Source organism: Nannospalax galili, unplaced genomic scaffold (genome assembly GCF_000622305.1).
Source record: "Nannospalax galili isolate Female #2095 unplaced genomic scaffold, S.galili_v1.0 scaffold280, whole genome shotgun sequence".
In the NCBI taxonomy this organism is placed as follows: domain Eukaryota; kingdom Metazoa; phylum Chordata; class Mammalia; order Rodentia; family Spalacidae; genus Nannospalax; species Nannospalax galili.
In genome coordinates this window covers 211,657-239,182 of record NW_008347808.1, presented here as the reverse complement: position 1 = coordinate 239,182, position 27,526 = coordinate 211,657, and the positions used below count along the sequence as shown (strand labels likewise).

The window sequence follows — 27,526 nt, the reverse complement described above, 5'->3', positions numbered from 1 at the left end:
TTGCCGTAGATGAGGAACAGCTGACCCTCCTGGAACAGGGACCTCTGGCTGACTAGATTTACCAGAAGGGCAGACAGGGGGGAATGGATGAGGGTGCTGACAACACAGTGGACAGTGACAGAGATGGCAGAGTATGGAGCCTCTAGTGGGAGAGGAAGTCTGTCTATCTGATGAGTTTGTATTCATGCTCAGATGCCGAGGAGCTCAGAACCTGCTCCAGCAGCTCCACATGGTACCATAGTTACCAGAGGCCCATCTTCATGGTGCTGTCCAGGTCCCCTGGAGCTAGAGTCTGGTCCTGCCAAGCTCCCTGCCTCTGCCAGAGATGAAAGCCTGATTGTGCTGAGGTCACCCACACCACTGGAGATGAAGGCCTTGCAAAACTTTCAAAATTGGAATCCTTCCTTGCAAACTCTGCTACTGTTATCACTTAAGTTACTGTAATTTTCTAAATCTTTTGCTGTCATTTCAACCGTGTTCACAGCATCTTTACTAGAGTACACTCCAGCTCAAGAAAATATCTTTTAGAAGATTTTAGAAATATGAACTATTTGATGAATATTTTGAGAAAATTTTGTTATGTATTTTAGAGAAAATTTGCAATGTTGCAAACTCTGCTACTGTTATCACTTAAGTTACTGTAATTTTCTAAATCTTTTGCTGTCATTTCAACCGTGTTCACAGCATCTTTACTAGAGTACACTCCAGCTCAAGAAAATATCTTTTAGAAGATTTTAGAAATATGAACTATTTGATGAATATTTTGAGAAAATTTTGTTATGTATTTTAGAGAAAATTTGCAATGATATAAGCATTTTCTCCAAACATATTTTTATGCATGAATAGTCTTATAAAAAACAAAGTAAATTATATAAGTTCAATTTTATTTTAAAAAATTATATGACATTTGAAATTTTCAGCATATATTTTATTAAATTGATGTGTCTTTCATACACTATATTGTGAGCATATTTAGACCCCCTCCCCTCTCTTCATGTCCCCACAGTACTCCACCACCAGATTTCATGCATTCTATCATGTATATTAAGACCTATTGAGTTAAGTTTGTGTACCCAGATATTCCTTGGTGTGAGTTCATCCACTGGAGCCTGGTCAGCCTACCTAGTGTCACCCCCTTAAAGAAAACCAACTCTCCCTCACCAAGCAGTGAACTGCCAGCACTTCCTCAGCAAAGGCTGAGGGGGCTTCTTACCCATTTCCCCAGTTCTATGTTGGGTTCTAGTTTGTCAGTTTAGCAATTTTAATTGCACATGTTACATTCAAGCAGCTTAAGTGAAGAAAAAATTCTTAAGGGCAATTAAAATAGTGAGACAGTTTTGTGTGCCTAATGTATTATTGAGCTCATTTTTAATTGGTTTAAAAACTACCCCAAAATCAATGTGGGTTCTTTTAAATTTAAAAAATGGGGTTCAGCGCTTAATAGCAGTGGCTGTTCTTACAGAAGACCAGGGTTCAAATCCCAGCACCCATGTGGCAGCTAACAACCATCTGAAACTCCAGATGTAGAGGAGTCAACACCCTCTTCTGTCCTCCATGGGCATTGCATGACATGGGTGCACTTACATACATACAGGCAATACATGCATACACATAAAATAAAAATAAAAATGATACCACATTTTTAAAAAAGAAAATACTTTTTGTTCATCCATAAAAGCTCATCCTTTAAAGTTTTCTCATGAGACTGAAGCAATTCAATAATATCTTCAAGCTCCATTTCTAAATCTGGTTCTCCTGCTCTTTCTTCCACATTTGCAGTTATATCTTTTACTAAAGTCTCGGAACCATTCAATCATCCACAGGTTTGAATGTCTTCCAAACTCCTGTTAATGTTGATATTGTGAACTGTGAATTAGTAATGTTCAATTTTTATTCTTTGAGAATTTCATACTTGAATACATTTCATGTTGATCATATCCACCCCTCATTCTGACATTTCAACCCCTCCTGTGTCACCCCCCATCTACTTATCAACTTCATATCCTCTTCTTTCATCTTTTAAAAAACCTACTGAATCCAATTAATGTTGCCTATAAGTACATGGTTATAGGGCTGACAACTGGAGCATGAACTACCTGCCAGGGGCCATACCTCTTAAGAAAAGTGACTCTCCCTCAATAGTCATCAACAACATTGTAGCTCCTCAAATAGAAGTGGATCTTATGCCCCACTTCATTATGCCCCTCCCTGACCATCTGGAATGTTGACTGGTTTGATCTTATGCAGATATTTTGAAGGCAGCCAGAGCTATTGAGAGTTCATTGGTGCAACATCCCTGCCATTTCCAGAAGGTACTGTTTTGGGGCAGTACTCCTAGTCCTCTAGGTCATACAGTTTTTCTACCTCTCTTTCACAATGTTCTCTGAGCCTTGGGGAAGGGTGTGTGACATAAATGTCACATTTGGGGATGAGCATTCATCAGCCACTTAGTCACTTCACTTTTACCAATTGTAGTCTCTTTTAACCACCATTCGCTGCAAAAAGCTTCCCTGACCAAGGATGAAAGCAGCATTAATCTACGAGTATAAGTATTTAGAAGGCGGTTGCAAACTATGCCAATTTATCAAAATGATAGTCATTGGTACTCTTCTAGGATCTATGACTTCTTCATGGTTTCTTGTAGGCACGAGTGCCCTTCTATTGAGTGGGTCTTAAATTCTATATAGTACTTTCCAGCCCTATGAATGCTGGCTATCTGAGAGGAGACTTCCAGGCGATTGCCAGCTTGATTTCTCCAAGTCCTATGACTTAAGTATGTGGTGTCTTTAGCAATAGAATCCTACCCTTGAGTTCTGACAGGCGACTAAGAGATAGAGCAATAGCCTATATTCTTTTGGAGATCTCTTGTACATCTGTGACCATCAGTAGGAAGGGGGAGTTTCCCACACTTGGCACTGGGCTTGTTGTTTGATAGTTCATGGCTTCTGAGGAAAGCATCATTCCCCCCATGTGGGGTAGTTTTTTTCTGTTCCATTGGTCTACGTGTCTGTTTTGTGCCAGTACCATACTCTTTTTACTGCTGTAACTCTGTAATATAGCTTGCAATCAGGTTTAATGATCCCTCCAGCATTAATCATTTTGCTCAGTATTGCTGTGGTTATCCAGGATCTTTTAAGCTTCCATACAAATTTGAATATTTTTTTTCCTATTTTTGAGAAGAATGTCATGGCAATTTTGATTTGAGACTGTATTAATTATGTAGATTACTTTTGGTAGGCCATTTTCCCAATATTAAGACTAACAATTCATGAGCATGGCAAGTCTTTCCATCTTCTAATGTCTTCTTCAATCCCTTTTTTTTCAGAGATTTATTTTCATTCTAGAGGTCTTTCCTCTTATTGATTAGGTTTATTCCTAGATTTCTTTGAGGCTATTGTGAATTGGAGTGTTTCAATAATCTCTTTCTCAGCATGCTTGTTATTGTTCTATAAAAAGCTATTGTGAGTGTGAGGCCAGTTTGGCCTATATAACAAGTCCCAGGTCAGCAAGAGCTAATGAGACCCTGTCTCAAAACAACAATTAAAAAGATTAGTGATTTATCTAAGCTGATTTTGTATCTAACCACATTGCTGAAAGTGTTGATCATTTTTACAAGTTTTCTGGTGGAATTTTTGGGATCGTATATGTGTAGTATCTGCAAATAGGGATAATTTGGCTTCTTTTCCTATTAGTACCCCTTTAATTTATTCTCTTGTTTTATTGCTCTAGCTCGGGTTCCAAGGAGTGAGGATAATAGACAGTCATGTTTTGTTCTTGGTTTTAATGGGAACACTTCAAGTTTTTCTCTATTTAGAATGATGTTGACTATGGGTTTGTCATATATAGCCTTTTTATGCATATTTTATTGAGTTTATGTGCATTTCATATAAAAGATCTTAATCAAATTTAGACCGCCTTCCCCCATTTGCATGCCCCCATATTAGCCCCATCTATTTTCATGTATTCTGTGTTACATGTTGAGGCCTAACTAGTAAAGCATTTGTACCCAGATATCCCTCGTTGCAAGTTCATCCACTGGAGTCTGGTCAGCCTATTTAGAGTCACTCCCTTAATGAAGATCAGTTCTCCCTCACCCCACAGTAATCAGTTGCCAATAGTTCCTTGGCCAAAGTTGAGGCCTGTTGCCCATTTTCCCCGTTCTATATTGGGTTTTAGTCTGATTGAGTCAGCATGAATCTTGTGCATGCTATCACCACTGTTGCTGTAAATTCATATGAGCTAGTTCCCAGAGGCCTAGAAAACTGCTTCCTTATGTTCATGAACTAACCTTAGCTCTTTGCTCCCTCTTCTGCAATGGTTCCTGAGCCATGGGTGGGTGAGGTTTAATATAAAAGTCCTATGCAAGGATGAGCAGTCTGCAATCTCTTATCCTCTAAAATTTGACCAGTTGTGAACTTCCGTGTGCACTGCACTCTGTTCTATGAGGAAGCTTTGCTGGTGAGAGTTAAGAGATGTGTTAGTATTCACTCTACCACCTTTTCTGCTATGTTCCATGAACCTTATTTGTAGATGTTCTACTGTAGATGTGTCACTTTGGGCTGGGCATCTCTCAAATATATATTCTCTATATGTGACCAGTTGTAGAGCTCTGTAGTAGTCTCCATCTGTTGCAAAAAGAAGCTACTTTGATGAGTGGTATGCAGTATACTTCTCTGTAAATATTAAATATCCATATGTAGCATACAGTAAGAAATTTCATTTGTCTAGAGATATGATGGAATTTTAAAGTGCCCCCTTCAGTTTCCATTTTGTGTAATTATTTGAGAAGTATTGAATGTAGATTTTTAAATGTCTGGTAAAATCCTTCAGTGAAATCATCTGGATGAGGGCTTTTTAAAGTCAGGAGATGTTTTAGCTCTATTTCATTCTCCTTGCTTATTATGAGTCTGTTTAAATTCCTGTTCTCTTCTTGATTTAACTTTCCAGGTTTGAATGTATATAGAAATTCATCCATTTCTCTTTTTTAGCTGTTTTTAAATTTTTTTATTGAGCTTTTGTAATTTCATACAACAGTTCTTAATCAAATTTAGACCCCTTCCCCCATCCATACCTCAAATCCTCCACCTGACTTCATTTATTCTGCCATTCATGTTAATTCTTATCCAGTCAAGCATTTGTATCCAGATGTCCTTCAGTGCAAATTCATCCACTGGAGTCTAGTCAGCCCATCTAGAGATAGTAAATAAGGCATACTCTCCCTCTCCCAGTAGCAATCAGTCTCCAATAGTTCCCAGACTAGAGCTGGCCTGTCATCCATTTCTCTCCTCCCCTCTGGGCCTTTGTTTAATTGAGTTGGCATGAGTCCTGTGCTTGATGCCACCATTTACACAAGTTCACATGTGCAAGCTTCCCTGTGTTCATGAACTAGCCTTGGCTCTTACCATTTTTCCATTCCCTTTTGCACAATGGTCCCTGAGCCATGGGTGGGTGAGGTTCAATATAGGAGTCCTATCCAGGGATATACACTGTGCAGTCTCTTATTCCTTAATAATTGGCCAGTTGTGGCCTTCTGTGTATATTACACTCTATTATATAAGGAAGCTTCATTGGTGAGAGTTGAGGGATGTTTTGGTTTTCTCTCTACCCCTCATTCCACTATGTTTCATGAACCTTAGGTATAGAGGTTCAACTATGTCACCTAGGACTGGGCATCTCTAAGATGTTTATTCTCTGTGTCTGACCAGTTTTGGAATTCTGCAGTAACCATCTATTGCAAAAAATAAGCTACTTTGTGGTATGCTTGTCTGTAAATATAAAGGTCCAGATTTAGCATATGGTAATAAATTTCATTTGTCTAGGGGTATGACAGAGATAGGGTATTCCCTAGGATCTATGTCCTCTCTAGCCATGTGTATTTGGTTGAGTTTACAGTGCCATCCATGAGTTCACTCCCACTGAGAGGAATTTAAGTCCAATTAGATAGCTGTTGATTACTCCCCAAATAACAGTGTCACTACTGCACCAATAGAGGTAGTTTGCTATGCCAGTCATTATGGTTATTAGGCTTTAAGGCTTGATTGGAGTATGGATTGGTTTTCTCCTGAGGCAGTTATGAGAGCCAAAATTCAGGTAGAAGGCTCCCAAATCAGCTCCTGCTCCATTGCTCCAAGTCCTATATCCAAAGTATGTCCTGTCTTTTGCAGTGGGGTCTTATATACTAGTTCAGGGAGATAAGTAGGAACTTTCCAATAGCCTGTGTTATTTTGAGAATCTCCTGGACCAACCAATCAAAGGGATGTCTCTTCTGTCTAGCACTCTGTTCCTTGTCAAACAACTCCTTGGTATATATATATATATGCATTAATGTTTAGACACTATATGCCCATTCCTCATGGTGTTTCAGGGGCATCACATTTCTTTCTGTGTTCCCTAGGCCCTAAAATTCATTGATCTTTACTCTTTTTTTCTCCCATTTTAACTCCCTTCCCAGTCCCAGCACCCCCATTATCCCCACCTTCCCCCAATAACACTCGCCTCTCACAATCTCCCCTCCTCCTGACTTCCCCCCCACCTACATTATGGCCCCTTATATGTTCCTCCCTCCTCTCCTCCCCACCAAATGCTCTTACTTTCCCCACCTACCACCTGGCAACCATCTACTATCCCCCTCTTTCAGGTTTTTTCTTTTCCTTTACCTCTCTATACCCTTTCGATCTTCCTGCCTCCTGTATTACATCAGAATTTATACACTCACATATAAAAGATTGGTGCTACAATCCGCAAATGAGGGAGAACATTCATTCTGTTTCCTGCTATCCCCTTCTTTTGGTTTTGTTCTTTTCCTTTACTTTTGTGTTTACTTTCCATTTTCTTGGCTCTTGGTATTACACCAGGCTATATACTCACATATAAGGGATTGGTGCTTTGATCTGCAAATGAGGGAGAACATATATGGCTTCTTTTTCTGCATTTGTGTTACTTCACTTAGTATAACACTCTCTAGTTCCATTCATTTACTTGCAAATGTCATAATTTCATCTTTCTTACTGCTGAGTAGAACTCCACTGTGTAAATGAATCACATTTTCATTATCCATTCATCAGTTGAGTGATATTAGGTTGTTTCCATTTCTTAGCTATTGTGAACACAGCAGCAAAAAATATGGGTGTACAATTATCTCTACAGTATGATGGATTCTTTGGGTATATGCCAAGGAGTGGTATAACTGGATCATATGGTAGGTCATTTTTAGTTTTTTGATAATTTTCCACACTGCTTTCCATAGTGGTTGCATGAGTTTACATTCCCATCAGCAGTAAATGAGCATTCCCCTTTCTCTACATCCCTGCCAGGATTTTGTGCCTTTCATGCTCTTGACTTTAGCCCATCTGACTGGGGTAAGATAGAATCTTAAAGTGGTTTTATCTTCATTTCTCTAATTGCTAAGGATTTTGAGCACTTTTTAAAGTGTTTCTTAGTCATTTTTATTTCATCATTTGAGAGCTTTCTGTTCAGGTCTATAGCCTATCTTTTTATTGTGTCATTTATTTTCTTGTTTCTTTGGTTTTTTTTTTTTGAAGTTCTTTATATATTCTGAATATTAATCCTCTGTCCAATGTGTAGCTGCTAAAGATTTTCTCCCACTCAGTGGGTTTCCTCTTCCCTTCCTTGGTTGGTTCTTTTGCTTTGTACTTTAAGGAGCTCCCTCCTATTGATTGGTAACTTTAATGCCTGAGCAACTGATGTTCAATTTAGAAAGTCCTCTTCTATTCCTACATCTTAGAGGGTACTCCCTATGTTTTCTTCTAGCAGTTCCACAGTTTCAGGTTTTATATTGAGGTCTTTGACCCATTCGGAGTTGACTTTTGTGCAGTGTGAAAGATAGGGGTCCAATTTCATTCTACTTCAGGTAGAAATCCAAGTTTGCCAGCACTATTTGTTGGAAGATGTTGTCTTTCCTCTACTGTCTGTTCTTGGCACCTTTATCAAATATTAGGTTACAGAAAATGCATGTACTCATGTTTGGGTCTTTTGTTGTGTTCCATTGATCCGCATGTCTACATTTGTGCCAATACTGTGTGGATTTTTATAACTGTAGGTCTGTAATATAATCTGAGATCTGGTATGGGGATGCCCTCGGCCCCAGCATTTTCCTTTTGCCCAAGCTTGCTTTGTAATTCTATATGAATTTTAGGATGATTTTATTTTCAAGCTCTGTCAAGGGTATTTTGATTGATATATAGATGGCTTTTGGTAAGATGGTCATTTTTACAATATTGATTCTACCAATGCATGAGCATGGTAGGTTTTTCCACTTCCTGGTGTCTTCTGATATCCCTTTCTTTAAGAATTGAAGTTTTCATTGTAGACATCTTTAGTGTCTTTGGTTAGGTTTATTCCTAAATATTTTTTGAGGTTATTGTGAACAGAATGGTTTCCTTGAGTGCTTTTTCTGATTGCTTGTTATTGGTATATATAAGGACTACTGATTTTTGCAAGTTGTTATTTTTATGTGCCATTTTGATGACAGTATTAATCATTTCTAGCAGTTTTATAGTGGAATTTTTGGTATCTCTTATGTTTAATATCATACTGCCTGTAAATTGAGATAATTTGACATCTTCTTTTCCAGTTAGTACCCTTTAATTTCCTTCTCTTGTCTTATTTCTCTTGCAAGCATTTCAAGAACTATATTGAAAAGGAGTGGAGATAGTGGACATCCTTGTCTGGTTCCTGATTTTAATGGGAATGTTTCCAGGTTTTCTCCATTTACAATGATGTTGGCTATGGGTTTGTTGTATATAGCTTTAATTATGTTAAGGTATGTTCCCTCAGACCAATTCCTTCTAGGACTTTTAACATAAATGTGTGTTGGATTTTGTCAAAGATATTTTCTGCATCTATTGAGATAACCATGTGATTTTTGTCTTTAAGTCCATTTATATGTTTTCTTACATTTATTGACTTATGTATTATATTGAACCATCCCTACATCTCTGGAATAAAGCTGACTTTATCTTGGTGGATGATCTTCTTGGTGTGTGTCTGTATGCAGTTTGCAAGTATTTTGTTGAGTACCTTGCATCTATGTTCATTAAGGATATGGGTCTATAGTTTTCTTTATTTGTTGTATCTTTCCCTTGTTATTAGATTGATACTGGCTTCATAGAAAGAGTATTCTAGTGTTCCCTCTGTTTCTATCTTTTTAAATAATTTAGGTAGTATTGGTTGTAGATCTATGAATGTCTGGTATAATTCTGCTGTGAATCCATCTGGCATTTTTAGTGGGGAGGTTTTGTATTACTGCTTCAATTTCCTTATTTGTTATGGGTCTATTTAAGCTGTGGATATCTTCTTGCTTTAACTTTGTTGGTGTACATGATTTTAGAAATTCATCCTTTTCTTTTAGATTTTCGAATTTAATCGAGTAGAGATTTTTAAATTATTCCCTTACAATGTTCAAGATTTGTGTGTGTGTGTGTGTGTGTGTGTGTGTGTGTTATGTTATGTTGTATGTTGTATGTCTGTTATGTTGTTTCCCCTTTTGTATCTAATTTTGTTGATTTGTGATTGTTCTTTTCTTCTTTTTGTCAACTGGGCTAAGGGTCTGTCTGTATTGATTAACCTTTCAAGAAAACAGCTCTTAGATTCATTGATTTTTTTGTGTGTGTGTTTTTTTTTGTTGTTCTAGTTCATTAATTTCTGCTCTGATTTTTGGTATTTCATCTCATCTACTAGGTTTAGGGTTGGTTTGTTCTTTCCTTTCCAAAGTCTTGAGTTATATTGTTAAGTCATTTTTATGTAGTCTTTCTGATTTTTTAATGTTGGTACTAAGACCTATAAACGTCTCTCTTGGGACTGCTTTTAAGGTGTCCCAGAGGTTTTGTGTGTTTTATTTTCATTTTCATTTAGTTCCAGGAAAACTTTTACTTCTTTATTAATTTCTTCTTTGACCCATTCATCATTCAGGAGTGTGCTGTTTAATCTCCATGAGTTCATGTAGTTACTAGAGTTCTTTTGCTGTTGATTATAAACTTTATTGGACTGTGGTTTGATAGAATGCAGTGAATTATTTCAATTTTTTCTGTATTTGTTGAGCTTTTATTTGTGTCCAAGAATGTGGTCAATTTTAGAAAAATGTGCGTGGGCTTCTGAGTGGAGAGTGTATTCTTTGGTGCTTGGGTGGAATATTCTGTACATATCTGTTAGGTACATTTCATGTAAAATGTCATTTAATTCAGATGTCTCTCTGTTTAGTCTTTGTCCAGTTGACCTGTGTATTGAAGATAGTGGGGTATGAAAGTCACTTACTATTAATGAGTTGGGGTTAATCTGTGTTTTATAGTCCTGGAGTACAGTTTTGATGAAATTGGGTGCTCTAGAGTTTGGTGCATATATGTTCATGATTGTAATATCTTCTTGATCAATTGTTCCTTTGATTAGAATGAAGTAAATCTCTTTGTTCTTTTGATTAGTTTTAACTTGAAGTCTACTTTGTCAGATATTAGAATTGCAACACCTGCTTGCTTCTTAGAGTCATTTTCTTGGAATATTTTCTTTTCATCCTTTCACCCTAAGGTAGTGTCTGTCCTTGAAAGTGAAATGAATTTCTTGAAGACAAGAAAAGGATGCATTTTCTTTCTTGATCCCTTCCACTAGCCTGTGTCTTTTGACAGGGACAATGAGGCCATCGGTATTTAGTGTTATTATTGAGAAATGTGTATTGGCTACTGTTATTTTCACTTCCTTGTATTTGTGGCCCTATATTGTGTTTCTGTTTTATACCTTTGTTTTCTTTCTTTAGCCTCTCAGGTGTATACTCATGCCTGTCTTCAGTGCTTTGTATTGCTTTGAGTATTCTCTGTAGGACTGATTTGGCGGACATGAATTCTTTCAGGCTCTTTGTGTCATGAAAAATTTTCCATTCCCCATTGATCATGATAGATAGTTTTGCTAGATAAAGTGTTCAGGGTTGACATCCATGGTCGTTTAAAACTGGGAATACTTTGGTCCAGGCTCTTCTGGCTTTCATAGTTTGCACTGAAAAGTCAACTGTAATTCTGATGGGTTTTCCTTTATATGTAACTTTTTGTTTTTCTCTAGCAGCTTTCAGTACTCTCTCTTTGTTCTATCCATTTAATGTTTTCACTATGATATGTTGTAGGGACTTTCTGTTCTGATCATGCCTTAATGGTGTTCTCTGTGCTTCTTGAATCTCTATAGTTATATCTTTCCTTAATTTAGGGAAGTTTTCTTCTATAATCCTGTTGAAGATCTACTCAATGCCATTGATCTGAGATTCTCCTCCTTTGTATGCCCATAAATCCTGGATTTGGTCTTTTCATGTTTTCCTGTATTTCTTGTGTATTCCATTCCTGTGGGGTTTTTTTCATAGTCCTTGCTTAAAGAGTCCAGCTCTTCAACTTTTTCATCCATTCTTGATATTCTGTTTTCCATTTCATTCATTCTGCTTCTTTGGCTTTCTCCTGTTGTTTCCAATTGGTCTACTGAGTTTTCCTGTCCCATGTTCATCTCTATTTGAATTTTCTTCACTATTTCTATCTCTTTTGTGAATTCATTTTTAAAGTCATGAATTATTTTTGATATTTCATTAAACCATATATTTGCATATTCTTGGGTTTCCATCATAAGTTTATGCCTTTCCTGTTAGTTCCTTTAGTTGTTTTCCTGTTTTCTTGAAGTTCTTTGATCATGTTTATGATCGTTCTTTTAAATTCTGTGTCCTGGGGTTCCTCAGGGTGGTTCCCATTGTAGTGCACTTCTGTAGGAGTAGTGGGGTTTTGTTGGGGACATATTCTCTTGGTTTTTCATATTATTTTTGTTTTTGAGCTTCCATTTGGCATACAGATGTTCTTTATTGGTTATGTGTCCAGTAAGAACTTCTTCTTGCCTTTACTCTATTTAATTTTGGTTCAGTTTGTATGGTTTTGATAGCTTGGCTGATTTTTGTTCAGGTATGGAAAATAAATTGGTGCATGTTTCAGATTCTTGCAGGGTAGTAGACCAGTCTGGGTGGATGGTGGGATACAGTCGTAGGTAGGCTGCTTAGGTTAGTAGGAGGACTAGTTTGTGTCAGACAGATCAGGAGCCAGTTGGAGTTTATGCTAGGGAGTTAAGTCAGTCTCGGTTAAGAAGCAAGTCCAGAGATCTCAGGTGGAGGAATTGGAGCCCGCTGGGGTCCAAGGCTAGCAGGAGACAGGTTGATGGTATGCATGAGGAATGTAATAGAGACACAGTGAGTGGGCAGGATGTGACTTAACAGAGTCTTGGGTGGGAATATCTGTCCAGTTGGTCAGGAGCCAGGGAAGATGGGTTTGGGGGGAGTACCTGAGGAAGAACGTAGCAATCTGTGCTGGAGTGTTTAGCTAGTCTGGGTTAGGAAGCTAGTCCAGAGATCCAAGGCAGAGTAAATTGGAGCCTGTGTGGGTCCAAGGCAGGCATGGACCTCATTCATTTCTTTTATCTTTTACAAATCAGTGTAATTTCTTACAGTATTCCATTATGGTTTTCTGAATATTTTTGGTGTCTGTTGTGATATCTCCCTGTTAATCTCTAATTTTAATAATTTGGGTCTTCTCTCTTTTTTTTGGTTAAATAAGTTAGGGGTTAGTCAATATTGTTTATCTTTTCAAAGAACCAGCTTTTAGTTTTATCGATTCATTGTATTAGTTTTTGTTGATATTGTTTGTTTATATTTCATTAATTTATTCCTCTATTTTAATTACTTCTTCCAGTCTCCTGGTTTGGGGTTTGGTTTGTTCTTAAGTTATTTATTTGTACACTTTCTGATTTTTTTTAATGAAGGAACTTAGTTCAATAAACGCCTGTTTTAGGATTGTTTTTTGTTTATCCCAAAGGTTTGAGTATATTTTCATTTTATTTAGTTTTATTTTAATATTTAAAAAATATTTTATTTGTTATTTTTATTTTATGTGTATGTGTGTATTGTCTGCATGTAGGTAAGTGCACCCGTGTCGTGCAATGCTTGTGGAAGACAGAAGAGTCTGTCGGATCCCCTGGAACTGGGGTTATGGACAGTTGTTACCTGCCATGTGGGTGCTGGGATTCATTCAGTAGTGTGTTGTTTAAGCTTCATGACTTTGTGTAATTTCTAAAGATTCTTTTGCTTTTGCTTTTGAGCTTTACTTCATTGTGATCAGATAGGTTACGAGAAGTTATTTCATTTTTCCTGTGTTTGTTGAGGTTTATTTTGTGACCCATTCTGTGGTCTAATTTTGACCTTGAATGATTTTACTTCTTCTATGCCCATAATTTATAGATTTGGTCTTTTCTTTTCATCTTAAATTTCTTGCCTATTTTTTAAATGAGTTTTAAAGAGCTTATTTTCTTTGATTGAGTAATTCAATTCCTCTACCTTATATTCAAGGCCTGATACTTTGTCTTGTACATGATCCAATCTGTTGGTAAGGGTTTTCACTGAGTATTTTTAATTGGGTTGTTGAGTTTTTCAATTTCACCTTCATTTTAGTATGTGTTTTCTTTAGGACTTCTAGCTCTTTGTTGTAATCTTTTCATATTCTAAATTGCATTTGTTATTTCATTCAACCATTTGTGTTTCCTTGATGTAAGTTTCTCACTCATCTGTTCTAAGTGAGAGTTTCATTCTATTTTTGGTATTACCATAACTTGGTAGGTTTCAGATCAGGTAGGAAATGCTTGAAGCTCAGTATTTTGAATGCTCATTATTGATTTGTGAGTGGAGATGCAGAGGTGATTCCAGTTCAGTGCTGGGGTCTTAGTGGCCATGTATGTGACTGTTTGAGTTGGGTCCCAGGACATGCAGTGGGGCAAGGTGTCTAAACACTGAAGACCTTGTAGGAAGATACTTGTGCAAAGTTCTGAGGCAGGCATTACCGTGTGTGTGTGTGTGTGTGTGTGTGTGTGTGTGTGTGTATTGGGGACAATGAAACTTACCCATGCTGTACTCCTGGGGCTAAATATCAGGACAAGTGGCATGGGGAAAAGGACTGAGAGGACTTAGCAATGTGCCTATGGGTGTGGCTCCTTGCTGGGGTTGAGACTTAGGGGGTAACTTGAGGAGGGGTTGGACTGAAGAGAAAACATACTGGGACAGAGACTAGGAGGAAAAGCAGCATGGGGGGTGAGTTAATAATGTTCTTTATGACATCCATAATGGGAAATTGTAAAAGATGTAGAATTTACTTTGCTAGGGTCCATTAGAGGAATCACTGTCTATGACATTTATTACCTTATGAAATATATTTCTCAAAATGTAAGACTTTAAACTGCTCCTTGATCCAATGGATATGTTAGCAGAGTTGTGAACATTAACTTTATTTAGGTCTCCAACAATGCTCTTGGGTGCATTGTCAATAAGCAGTAATATTTTGAAAATCTTTTTTGTCAGCTGTGGTTTTCAACAACAGGCTAAAATACTCAGTAAACATATTCAATAAACAGATATACTAATGCTAAAGCTTTGCTGTTCCACTTTTGGAGTAGAGGTAGAGCCAATTTAGTACAATTATTAAAAGCTTAAGATATCTGGAATGGTGAATGAGCACTGACTTTCACTTATGACACTAGCTGTTTTAGTCCATAGCAAGTGAGTCAACCTGTTATTTGAAACAAAACTTTGACTTCTCTTTATGAGAGTCCTAGCAGGCATCTTCTTCCAATGGAAGTCTGTCTTACGTATATCAAAATTGTGTAGTTTGGTGTGTGGCTCCTTCTATCTATCATCTTAGCTAGATTTGGCTTACTTGCTGCAGCTTCTACATCAGCACTTGCTCTTTCATCTTGCATGTTTATGTTACTGAAATGGCTTCTTTAAGTCTCATGAAGCAGCCTCTACTCATGTCAAATTTTTCTTCAGAAACTTCTTGTCTTTCTCAGCCTCTGTAGAATTGTGACTTAAAGCCTTGCTCTGAATTAGACATTGGCTTAACAGAATGATGTGTTAGCTTTGAACATCTAACCAGACCACTAAAACTTTCTCCAGTTCAGTAGAAAGACAGTTTCACTATGGTTCAGTGGAGTAGCAGTTTTGATTTAAAATGAGAGCCATATGACTCTTCCTTTCTCTTGAACACTTAGATACCAGATTGTGTTATTAACTGGCCTAAACAAGTAGTGTTATGTCTCAGGGAATAGGGAGGCCTGAGAAGATGGAGAAAGATAGGGGAACAGCTAGTTGATGGAACAGCCTAAACATACACAGCATATATTAATGAAATGTGCTGTCTTATACGAGCATAGTTTATACACCCCAAACAAATATAACCATAACATCAAAGATAAGAGATCTCAGATTCAACAATAAAATGTTTGAAATATTGCACAACTTTTTAAAATGTAACAAAAAGAAGTGAGGATATGATATTAGGAAAATCGTGGCAGTAGACTTACTCGACAGAGTTTGGCCACAAATCTTCAATTTGTAAAAAACAAAACGAAGTCTTATTAGACTGAAGAAGTCTTATAAACACTTAAAAAAGAATGAACACGAATATTTTATAGTCTTTTAGATAGTACCAGTGTAAACCATACTATTTCATCTCCTGTAGTTCTTATTATCCAGGTAATAATAGGCAGAGACATTGTAAGATAAGAGGAATAAGTACTCGTACTCTTCATGAATAGAGATGCACAATTCTTTCTCAAAATATTAGCAGATAGGGTTCTGCAATGTGAAAAATAAGTATACACCACAACCAAGAGGAGTTTATTTCAAAGATGTGAGGCCAGCTAATTAGTTTTAAAAAAAATCAATCTGTGGTGCGCTGTGTCGGTCTCGGCTTAGGAACATGGCCGCGCGGTCGCTGGTGGCGGCCCGGCGGCTGCAGCGCCTCCTGACCTCACGGGCCGCGTCAGAGAGCAGCTGAGATACCAGAGAGCTGTAGCTGATTGTGAAAACATAAGGAGACGAACCCAGAGATGTGTGGAGGACGCCAAAATATTTGGAATCCAGAGCTTCTGTAAGGACTTGGTGGAGGTGGCCGACGTTTTGGAGAAGACCACTGAGTGCTTTTCAGAAGGAGCAGAAGCTGAAGACCACAAGCTCACTCTAGAGAAAGTCTTCCGTGGGCTGTCTCTTTTAGAGGCAAAGCTGAAAAGCGTGTTTTCCAAGCATGGCCTAGAAAAGATGACACCCATCGGTGACAAATACGACCCTCATGAGCATGAACTCATCTGTCATGTGCCAGTTGGTGTTGGGGTACAGCCGGGCACAGTGGCATTAGTACGACAAGACGGCTACAAACTCCATGGTCTCACCAATAGACTTGCCCAGGTGGAAGTGGCAGTGGAGTCTCAGAGAAGGCTATGAACAAGGCATCAGGAACTAAATATTCTCCCAGAGTACGGGCACCTGTTTCCTTTATTTATTAAACTAGGTTTGTATTGTACATGAGGTACTTCATGTGGTCTGTTTTGGATTTAGTCATATTGGCTTTATTTCTAAGATATTCTTTTGGTTTATGTGACCTGTTTGGCCTCATCAGAAGTCTTTCCATTAGGCATTTGGACAATGTGGCAAGAGTTTCTATGGCCTTTATCAAAACATGTTTACAAAAATCATTTTTAGATTGGTACTCTGATGGCTTTGAATCCAAAATCCTCTTAAACTGTTTTCAGCTAATTACTGGAATGAATACAGGTTCTTGTATAGTAGTGTCTTGAATTTTATGGGACCAAGGAGACAGTAGGAATTGGTTTGACATTTGGGTACTTAGGTGGAAAGCTTTACCCTTGTGTAAATTTAGATCATTTGGGTTGATTTATATGGATAGATTTTCATGGCCTCTTCATGTGCTTGCAGTCCCTGCTAGGGCCACGCTCACATTGTTCTCTATTTGCCCCTTTCCAGTCCCATTTGGAAGGACTAAAGGTTCAGGCAAGACTTGGAAGGCAGAGTCTTCCTTTTCAAGCAAGTTATTTGTAGCCTGTTAGGTATGTAGTAACTTCAGGTAAACTGAGGCAGCACCAACAGCAAATGGTCTAAACAAGTCTGTGTGGGTAATTATCTACAACTACTCGTTCCACCAGCCCTGATGCCTCTGCCCTTTGTCATATTTGCTGTGGGGTCCTACATTAGATTATGGGGAGCGGTGACAGGATGAAAATGCTAGATCACTTGTCACTTAAGACATGGGGTGTATTCAGGGGATACAGCCATAGACAGTATTTCCCGAATGGTAATGATTTGGTACTGACAAATTACTACCTCTCACATCAGCAAACTTAAGTATCATTTTTGCAGTGCTGGGTACTGAACACGGGGTTTCATGCATGCTAGGCAAGCACGCTACCTCCCACTGAGCTATACCCTCAACCCTGACAAGCTTTATTTTCTAGTTGTTTTGTTCATCTTAAACCGTATTTATATGAGCATCTAGCTCCTTTTTGTAAACTTTATGAGCCTCTATAATTTTTTTCAGACTTAATAGCTGATGTTGTATAAAAGATGTGTCCAATAAATAGCTTAATGAGTGAATAATACATGAGGTAAACTTTATAAAAGAGGTTAGAGCTATTTTAGTGTTTGAAGAAGTCTTTAACCTCACCCTTTCTGCTGCTGCTGAAGGTTAAAAATTAGTCTTTTTTAAAGGACTAGACTCAATCCTTTTAAAGTCTTTGACTGGACTACAAATTAAACTGACAAACTGGATTAACAGAAAAACCTTATTTCGTTGTATACATAAATATGAGAGTCCTGCCAAATGTGAGCCTCGAGGTGTCAGTTAATTGATACTTACACCACATCCTGAGCTATAGAACAAGAGCTTCCAGCTTCCAGAAGTTGGAAAGGTGGAGAGAAGTGGTGAATAAAGATGGTCTTCTTATGCAGATAAAAAGTCAGGAAATAGAAAAACAAGCAGATGGCATTGTAGCAAATGAAAGTTTCGAAGAAAAAAAAATCACTGGATATGTTAATTGATTCATGTAAAAACACTTGACAGAATTCACCACACATTTATGATGAAAATATAGAAAACTAGGTATAGAGGGGAAGTTCTTCAGTTTAATAATGGTATTGATGCATACCCTATGTTATACTTAATTGTGAAATAATGAATGCTATCCCTCAAAGAGTGACAAAAGCAAGGATACCCACACTCAACACTGATATTCAGTATTTCCCTAGAAATTCTAGGCAAGAAAGTAAGTAAAAGCTATGCTGGTGAAAAATATGTAAAGTTGGGGCTGGAGAGATGGCTCAGCAGTTAAGAACACTGGTTGTTCTTGCATAAGACCAGGGTTCGAATCACAGCACCCACATGGCAGCTAACAACTGTCCGCAACTCCAGTCCCAGAGGATCCAACAGCCTTCTCTGACCTCCGCAGGCATTGCATGACACGGATGCACTTACCTACACGTAGGCAATACATGCATACACAAAATAAAAATAAATATAAAAAGAAAAATATGTAAAATTGTATTTATTTGCACGTGGTATAATTATCTACATAAGACATCTCAAGGAATCTTTTTACATCCCAAATTTTAATGAAATCTCCTAGACGTAGTGAATTAGCTCAATGAAGTTAAAGGATACCAAGTCAATTATATTTTATATATCAGCAACAAATGTATAGAAGCTGTAATTAAAAAGATGACATCATAATTCAAAACAAAAGCTCATTTAAAATTACCCCCAAATGTGAAACATTTTATCCTTGCTATAGTAGCAATTACAATGCTTCAAAGCACATTGAACGAATGTAGGCATTGCAGCTATAGTGTGTGCATAGCCAGAGTATGAGGATGCCATCTTTCTGATCACAGGCCTTCTCCCCAGAGAGAGAGAAAATGCCACTGAGCTACTGGAGCTTTAAGGGAGGCTTCGTGCCTTTTATTTATTCAAGTCCATGCAGCACTTAACTGTGACTCTACCTTAGGTTTTTTTTTTTAATTTAATCTGGAAATTGAAATGTCTCTTGCCTTGCCAGTTGGTGTTCTGAAATCAATAGACATGGATTGGGGAGTTGTAGATAAAAGATGCTTCCCCAAGCAGGGGTAGGTCTAGGCTGAGTTCTACTGAGAACCAGTGGGAAATACATTTCTGGTGTCATCTTCATTTAATTGATTATAAATTAGGAAGGCTTTTCTTGGCTTCATAGTCTGCTATTATTTATATTTAGCCTGTAAGGCAGTGTATGATAGTAATGTCTATTTTAGTCTTAGTAACCAATATGCCTGCCTGCACATATATAACATATTCTGCATATTGTAAGTTCTTTGTAACAAAGTCTGGACCACTGTGGTGAAGGAAATAATCATAGCTGAAGTATTAGGCAGAGTTGGGAGAGACAAGAACACTATCATTTGTTCCCTGCTCATCATGTGCCACATAACTTGGGATGTTTACACGTTAGCTCATTTAATCCTTACTACATGACCTGTAAAGTAGGTGTTGTTATTTACATGTTACTACTGAGGAACACAAAGCTGAGAGAAGTAAGATAATCAGATCATGTCACTTTTCTGATGCTTAAAATTTTAAGAGTCCCTCTTCCTCTGAGGATAAAAGGCTAGCTGTGTGTTCTGATATCTGCTAACCTCCCTAGATTCATCTAGGCCCCTCTCCCCCATCAGTAGATGATCTATCCATACTGACCTTTTTTTTTTCTTGTTCCCTTGATGTGTCATGACTTTCTGCTCTGCAGCTTTCAAGCTGATCTTACTGCTTGGACTGCTCTCCTCTGTCTCGTTATTCTCACTGACAGAGGAAAGCTGTTCAATGAATATATGCATACATGTAAACCTTCTATGTTTGGTACTTAGTAGGCACTCATTAACTATTGCCAAATATAATTGTAATTGTTATTATTATCCAAAGGAAAAACATAGTAAAGGGCAGAACCAGGATGTATAACCAGGTTTAAAGTGTATACTTCTCTCATGATATGTCTCTACCTACAGAAATGGATTCTTGGCCCAAGACTGCCTTAAGTGGTTATATGAATCAGGATGAGATGCCACTTACTCTGAATGTTAGTTTCCCATCTCTAAAACTGGAGTAGAGGTAGGCCAAGTTTCAGATGTTCTGTATATAATCTAGAAGAGGAGGAGAATAAAAGTCTAGATGGGAAGAGGTATAAATAAATAGTCACCAATAAAAATCACTATCTTCTATAAGGCAGGTCAACAGCCATACTAGAGGTCTTCATAAGCCTGGTAGCCTGCCTCAAAGGTAATGTAGAGTAGAGTATAATGTATAGGTATGATAGTTACTTTTGCATCACTTTACCTAACATAAACAACTTAACAAAGATATCTTATTTTATTTTAGCCAAATAAATTTATTTAGCTATGCTGTATTATCTGAAAGTGATTTACCACTTGTGTTTTATAAGGTTAAACTCATTAAAACTTAATAAAATTTATAATTAAGTCCCTCAAGTATAGCAGGTACATTTCACTTGTTAGCAGATACATGTGCTATTGTTTTGGAAACAACACATGGAAAATATTTCAGTCACTGCAGAAAGTTTACTGGATATCACCTCTCTAAAATTCCTCAAAATGTCCCTGTTGCTGTCTTTGAGGAGAGTACATTGTGGTATGAGACTTTCCTTTGCATTAAGAGGCTCTTCAACATCTCTGGCCCACATCCAGTAAATACCACACACTGATGTTCTCCCTTAAATCCCTTTTGCAAATGTCCAGAGACAAGAAAGTTAACTTTATTTGGGGCCTACTGAGCTTTTGTCTTTAAAAAGCATGTGCTATCTTTCCTTGAGGTGGTTTCTGGCTGTCTCTGACTTCAAGAAGAGGATTTATAAAGATTGGTTGGAAAGAAAGTCCTAACTCTGTTTCCCATCTCTATCTTCCTTCATTCTCCTACTGGCCTGTTTCCTACTCTTGAGAAATTTCAGGAACAAGACCCTGCAGATGGAGAAGATCAAGGCCCGTTTGAAGGCTGAGTTTGAGGCACTGGAGTCAGAAGAGAGGCACTTGAAAGAATACAAACAGGAAATGGACCTCCTGCTACAGGAGAAGATGGCCCATGTGGAGGAACTCCGACTGATCCATGCTGACATCAATGTGGTATGTGGCAGATTGCCTGGAGCCTCTCTCTGGGCCCATTGAGAAGAGGTCATAGGGAATGCTGTGACTTTTCCTTGAGAAGTGGCTGTAGCCAGTCTGTTGGAGCAGGTATCAACCAATCATAGAGTAGAAAAGTCCAGGAATTCTAAGACCCGCTCTGGGTCCATCACTGAACAAGTCCTTTATTTCTGAATCAAGTTTTTTACTCCCTGTGCTCTGAAAAAGACTTACCATCTTCCAAGGAATCTTTTAGTCCTGACATCCTCTCATTTTGGAAGTTTACATGTTAAGAAGTAACTGAGGGCTGGTGGATCAGGTGCCTGCCTCTTGGGAATAGCTGAAGCACTCAACAGACCAAACAAATATCTCTGTCTGCTTAACAAAGTGGGGCTCTCTCATTAGACTCTTCTTTGAAACCTCTTGGATCATGGGAAATAGAATGCTAAGATGACAAGCATTCCTCTTTGAGGAATTATTCATGGAAATTCTGGACTACTGTATTGATTCCTTTAACAGGAAGGAAGTTGGAGGTATTTACCTGTGTGGTCCTTTCCAGTCCTCAGAGCATATGACAGTATCTTTTTTTAAAATTCACTTGTGATGGAGCTGTTTCTATTCTTGAGAAACTCAGTTTTTTAAAATTTTATTTATTATTATTTTTTAATTTTATGTGTATGCGTGTATTGCCTGAATGTAGGTAAGTGCACCCATGTCATGCAATGCCTGTGGAGGACAGAAGAGGCTGTCAGATCCCCTGGGACTGGAGTTACGGACAGTAGTTAGCTGCCATATGGGTGCTGGGATTCAAATCCAGGTCTTCTGAAAGAACAGTGTTCTTATCTGCTGAGCCATCTCTACAGCCCTGAGAAACTCATTTTTGTGTGATTACTTATTTCTAGATATTCTCAGGCCTAGCATCTTAAAGAAAATATAAGTGAGGCCTGCACAATAGGTCCTTGGGATTTTCTGAGTTAAAGAACAAGATATGTTGGGTCTTATGGCTCACTGCCAGCTCTGCTACCAGCTAACATGTTTGTAACCAAGGGACTGAGAATCTAGCCAGTATATCTCAGGCTAGAGTATCAGGGTCACCTGGAAAGCCTATTAGAATTCAAACTGTTAGACTTCACTCTCGAGTTTCTAGTTCCGTATGTGAGGTTAGGGCCTGAGAATATAATTCTGTTTCCGAATGCTGCTGTTGCTCTACTGCTGCTGCTCCTGCTGATGACGATGCGTCAACCACAGTTTGGGAACAATTGTCCTAGGAAAAAAGTCACAGTCCTGAGAGATGCAAATCTTCAATTTTTATGTAGGTTTTGTCCCAAAGAAGTATTTCCCTGAGGAAATACTTTCTTTTCCCTGGACTTCAACTTACCAACCTCTAAAATGGTGGGGGAGGGTGAACTCAATGGACTATAAAGGCCATTTCAGACATGAGATGCCATTATTTAAAAACTACCATTTCTTGAGGTTTCACTCTGTATGAATTTGATCACTGAATCTTCACTAAGACTGCATGAAATATGCACTATTAAACTTTTACTGTTATAGAGATGAAAACATTGAGGCTTGAGCAGAGTCATGTAGAAAGGACATGCAGACTGAGAACTTGAATGTAGACAGGTCAGCCTCTGGAGTCTACTGTATCTATTCAGTTAAAAAGCTTGTTTGAGAACTTTGGGATCTTTTCTGTTTTTACCCTACTCTATTGTTCAGATGGAAAACACCATTAAACAGTCTGAGAATGACTTAAACAAGCTTCTAGAGTCTACCCGGCGACTTCATGATGAGTATAAGCCACTGAAGGAACATGTGGATGCCCTGCGCATGACTTTGGGCTTGCAGAGGCTTCCTGACTTATGTGAAGAGGAAGAGAAACTCTCTTTGGAGTAAGCTGCATGCCCTTTGACCCCACAATATAACGGAGAGAGGGGGGAGGAGGCAGGAAGGTAGGGAGGGAGAGAGAAGTGTGTGGGGGAGGGAGTAGCCATGAATATACACACAAAGCCTAGCCTTTAAGCATATATAGTTCTCTTCTTAAGCCTGTCAATGGTAATAATTGCATGCTCTGGGAAGGTCTTTCTTTTGTGTTGTATAAGAAAAATGGTCTTTATGTGATTTTCACAATATAAGAATTTTACCTGGGGCTGGAGAGATGACTCACAGTTAAGAGTACTGACTATTTTTGCAGAAAACCCAGGTTCAAATCCAAGTACATATATGGCAGCTAGTAACTGTCTGTAACTCCAGTTCCAGAGTGTCTGATGCCGTCTTCTGATCTCTGTGAACATTGCACACTACAGGTGTACTTATATACACGCAGGCAATACATGCATACACATAAAATAAAAATTAAAAAATACTTTTTAAAAGATTTCACCTATGGACCAGCAGCATGGCTCAGCTGATAAAGACACTTGCCACCAAGCCTGAGGACCTGAGTTCAATCCCTGACACCCACATGATAGAAAGAAAGGACATGTTCAGAAAGTCCTTTTCTGTGCCTGTAAGTTCCAGCGTATACTCTACTATCTCCTCTATCAGCGTCAGGGTATCAAGTCTTATTTTGAGATCTTTATCAGTTTACAGTTGAGTTTTATGCAAAGTGAGAGTTAGGTGTCTAATTTCATTCTTTTACAGATAGCTATCTAGTTTGACTACCACTACTTGTCAAATAAAGATGCTGCCTTTTGTCCAGTGTGCAATTTTTGCCTTCTTTTTTTCTTCAAAAATCAAGTTGCCATAGATGCAAGAACTTATATCCAGGTGCTCACTTCTTTTCCATTGATTAATGTGTTTATTTTTATGAAAGTACCATGCTGTTTTTATTACTATAGCTTTGTGGTATAACTTAAAATCAGGACTGTTGATACCTCCAGCAGTTCTTTTATTGTTAGGAGGCCACGTAGGAGTCTATAGGAGTATCCACAATGCTTTGAAAACAATAAAGAGGTTAAGCTTTCATGTTCTCCAGGACCTAGCCCAGTCTTTAATCCCGACCTAGAATTAAGAACTAGGGTCACTTTAAAGGCAGACAGTTTAGGGCAACAGAAGGAGCCATTTCCTAAAAGCACAGCTGGTTTTCTGTGAAAGTAGTGAGTTTTCTGTTCCTAGAACTATATAAACATAGGCATGTAAATACTTAATAAGAACATTTCAAGTGACAGTGGAATAGAGGATAGGTTTAAACATCTTTCGAGGACCTTGCTGGCCCTGATATTTCTTGATCATCTGGGTCTGTTGTCAAGAGACAAAATATCTACCATTCCTAGCTAATGTGTCTGGTATCAAGGGAAAAGAGCCTTGTGCTGTGGTGAGTTTAGTACCTTTTAGAGTGGGTCAGAGTACAACTTTTTGTTCTGTGACAGAGACTTTAAGAAAGGCAATTTTCTTCTTGCTTTCAAAATGATCTAGCCACTGTCTTTCATCCCCATAGTTACTTTGAAAAGCAGAAAGCAGAATGGCAGACCGAGCCTCAAGAGCCCCCCATACCTGAATCTCTGGCTGCTGCTGCTGCTGCTGCCCAGCAACTCCAAGTGGCCAGGAAGCAAGACACAAGGCAGACGGCCACTTTCAGGCAGCAGCCTCCACCTATGAAGGTGAGTGAGCTAGATAGGGATGTGGAGGATGCAAAGTATCCCACCATAGAGTCTGAGGCCGTAGCTTAGTTAACTTGGGTTCTTCCTTAAACAGCCTTTGAATGGAACATAGAGGAAAGGGTGCTGTGTTAGATCCATTACTTTTCTTCCTGCATTTTCCTAGAGAGATAAGAATACAGGGATCTTGACAGGCACTGCTGAAGTACAGTTTTCTAAAAGTTAGAAATACAGCCTTTATACAAATATATAGTGACATGTGTCATTAGTGACAGAGCCAGGAGAATCACAAGGCAGGTTTCAGGTACATTAAGGAACAAATGTTTACATGGTTAACAAAAGAAGGGAATGTTGAAATAAATTTGGAAATTTTGACACTGAAATGATTTATGTCCTATAGGGAATAAATCTGTGACCTTTATGGTTACCTTTTCTTTTCAATGGAATCAATTTATATCCCTACCATGCAGAAACTATTTATAGCTTATTAATACCACGTCAGAAAGTCTGGTCCATAGTAAAGAGCCAAATGGAGAGACATTCTGTTGTGGTAGCTGTTTGATAAACTATAACCTATAGGCAGAGTCTGACTTGTTATGCACTTTTGTTGGAGATGCACTGATACACATGCATGGCTGCTAGTTTTTAGATTGCATCTTAACATACAATAGAGTTGAGTAGTTGTAACAGAGACCACTTAATGTGAAAAGTCTAAAATATTTATGGGCTGCCAGATGGTTCAGCAGATAAAAGTGCTTGCCATATAAGTCTTATGATCTGAGTTTGATCCCTGGATCCCATGGTGGAAGGACAGAACCAACTCCCAAAAGTTGTCCTGGGGGAGTAAAGACTCCCCAAAGTTATTCTCTTGACATCCACATGTGTGTATGCCCACACTTGCACACATACACACACACACACACACACAATAATGATAGCAATAATAATAATGATAACAAATATTTTTAAAAGTCTAAATATTTACTAATTTGTCCTTTACAGAAAATGCTTTCTGACTCATTTTGCCCAGGAAAATTAAATGTACATGGATAGTCTGTTAGACACATATTCAACTATAATGCTGAATATCTGTGCAATTCTTATTTTATTTCCAAGCCTTACACACATTTTTTCCAACATCCCTCTCTGCCTTGTCCTTTACTCCAGTGTTCTATGGCTTCCAAGAGCACTGATTCCTACTTGAACCTTATTGATAACTGTTCCTTCCTCATGGAAAATCTCAATTGTTTTCTGGACCTCTGAGTATCAACAGTCTCAGTCATTGCTTAGAAGAATCCATCCACTAACTTCATTTATCCTGTGTACCCCCACCAGGCCTGTTTGTCATGTCACCAACAAATTCACAGAAATGCACCTATATGCCCTCTTTGCAAAGCCAAGAGTCGGTCCAGGAACCCCAAAAAGCCAAAACGGAAGCAAGATGAATGAAGAGAAGGTGACTGTGAACGCTCCGTTGATCATAAGCCCTCCCTGTGGCCTGAGTGATTAATGTCCTGATGTTAAAGAAAAACAAAAACAAGAACAAAAAACAACCCTTCCCCCTTCCCCACCTCCACTAAGTCTTCTATTTAATTTGGTGGAAGAATAGCCCCTCTGTCATTGCTGTAACTTCTTTCTGTTCTTGGGATTTCTGGTTTAAAAAGAGATGCAATTCAGGTGCTAATGACTGGGTCTCATGACCCCTTCTCTCCCACTCACATTTCAACTACCACCCTTGTTTGGAGCTGAGTGAAGGGTAAAAGGCCCAGATGGACTTGTTCTTTTGTGCCTGAGGCCTGGTGCCTAATAAGCTGCAGAGTCTGAGGACGGGAGGATTCCTATATCTTTCTATTAGAAAAGGCCTGTTCCTTCTACTTTTGCTTTAGGCTCTGAAGGGACAACTTTTTTGCTGGACTTCCCAAAGGGCTGGATGCATATAGCTCTGTAACCCCCATGATTCAGGTCCAGATGCAACTTAGACAAATGTTCCTTTTTATTTTAATCTGTGAGGACCTCATGTTGTTTAATTATCTCCACCCAAGTCTTCCAGTTACACTAATATTTTTAGGCAGCAGACTGGGTGTCTGGGGAATCCTGAGATCTTTCGGCCTACCCTCATACTTCTAATCTTTGCAAATGAGTAGTCATTCCCCAAAATTTAATTAGGGATCCAGACCCATGCTACAAGTCTGTTTTGTATAAGGTAGCCTCAGCTTAGGACAACTGCTGGTTTTTCCTGATTATGTAGGTGACATTTCTTCCCCAGGGAAAAAGCACTAAACTCCCCAAACCCCAGAACCCACTTCTCTACCAAAGCTAGAACTCTTAGTCAAGTCATTCTTAAATGACTTAAGGGATGAAAATGGTGGCTGACTAATTGAAGAAACTTTAGCCTCCAGTCTCAGTCTCTGGCTGGGGAGAAGAGGAGGGTATTTATCCTTTTTTCCTTTAACTTTAGTTCTAACTGACTACAATATGTGTTTAAAACATTAGAGATTATTCTGTTTTTTGAAAGTAAAAGTGTTATGGCTGGATAAATCCTTTTAAATAAACATTCACCCATTGGAATACATGTTGACTGAGTGTCTTCTGTGTAGTGGATAATAAAAACAAAATACCAAACTCTAGATGAGGTGATTAGAAGCTGCCTCTCTGTGGCCTGGTGAAAGAGAACTGTGAGGATAAGAAATAATTGACTCTATTGCTAAGAGAAAGAAAAGACCATCAGAAACCCATAATGGGAGTAATGGAACAGGTGAAAAATGTGGAAAAAAGGGATGATATAGAGAAAAGTAGTAAGCCAAATAAGATAAGCAATATCCTCCTTGAGAGGAAGCTGCCACCTGGTACCATACCATGTGGTGATGCCACTACTGACACTTAGGTCAGCACTGTTTGCCATGGAGAGGCGGCT

The 27,526-nt window shown here is 38.4% G+C and overlaps 1 protein-coding gene and 1 pseudogene across 7 annotated transcripts in view; both read left to right on the top strand.

The window, feature by feature from the left end:
- The window catches only part of LOC103743166, an 18,266-nt pseudogene extending 1,893 nt beyond the window's left edge, over positions 1-16,373 (top strand).
- Positions 1-27,184, top strand: part of Zc4h2 (zinc finger C4H2-type containing) — a 51,484-nt gene extending 24,300 nt beyond the window's left edge. For 4 of the 7 annotated variants that reach the window (XM_008844353.2, XM_008844351.3, XM_008844354.3 and 1 more), the window contains 4 exons: positions 20,845-21,016; positions 22,733-22,905; positions 24,453-24,615; positions 25,948-27,184. In XM_008844353.2, the coding sequence (XP_008842575.1) occupies positions 20,845-21,016; positions 22,733-22,905; positions 24,453-24,615; positions 25,948-26,061 (622 nt within the window). In that variant the 3' untranslated portion in view covers positions 26,062-27,184. Of the gene's footprint in view, positions 1-20,835; positions 21,017-22,732; positions 22,906-23,968; positions 23,982-24,430; positions 24,616-25,947 lie in introns of those variants that run through there. The other 3 variants (XM_008844352.2, XM_017800945.1, XM_029568946.1) reach the window with 3 other exon arrangements.
- Positions 27,185-27,526: the final 342 nt, after the last annotated feature.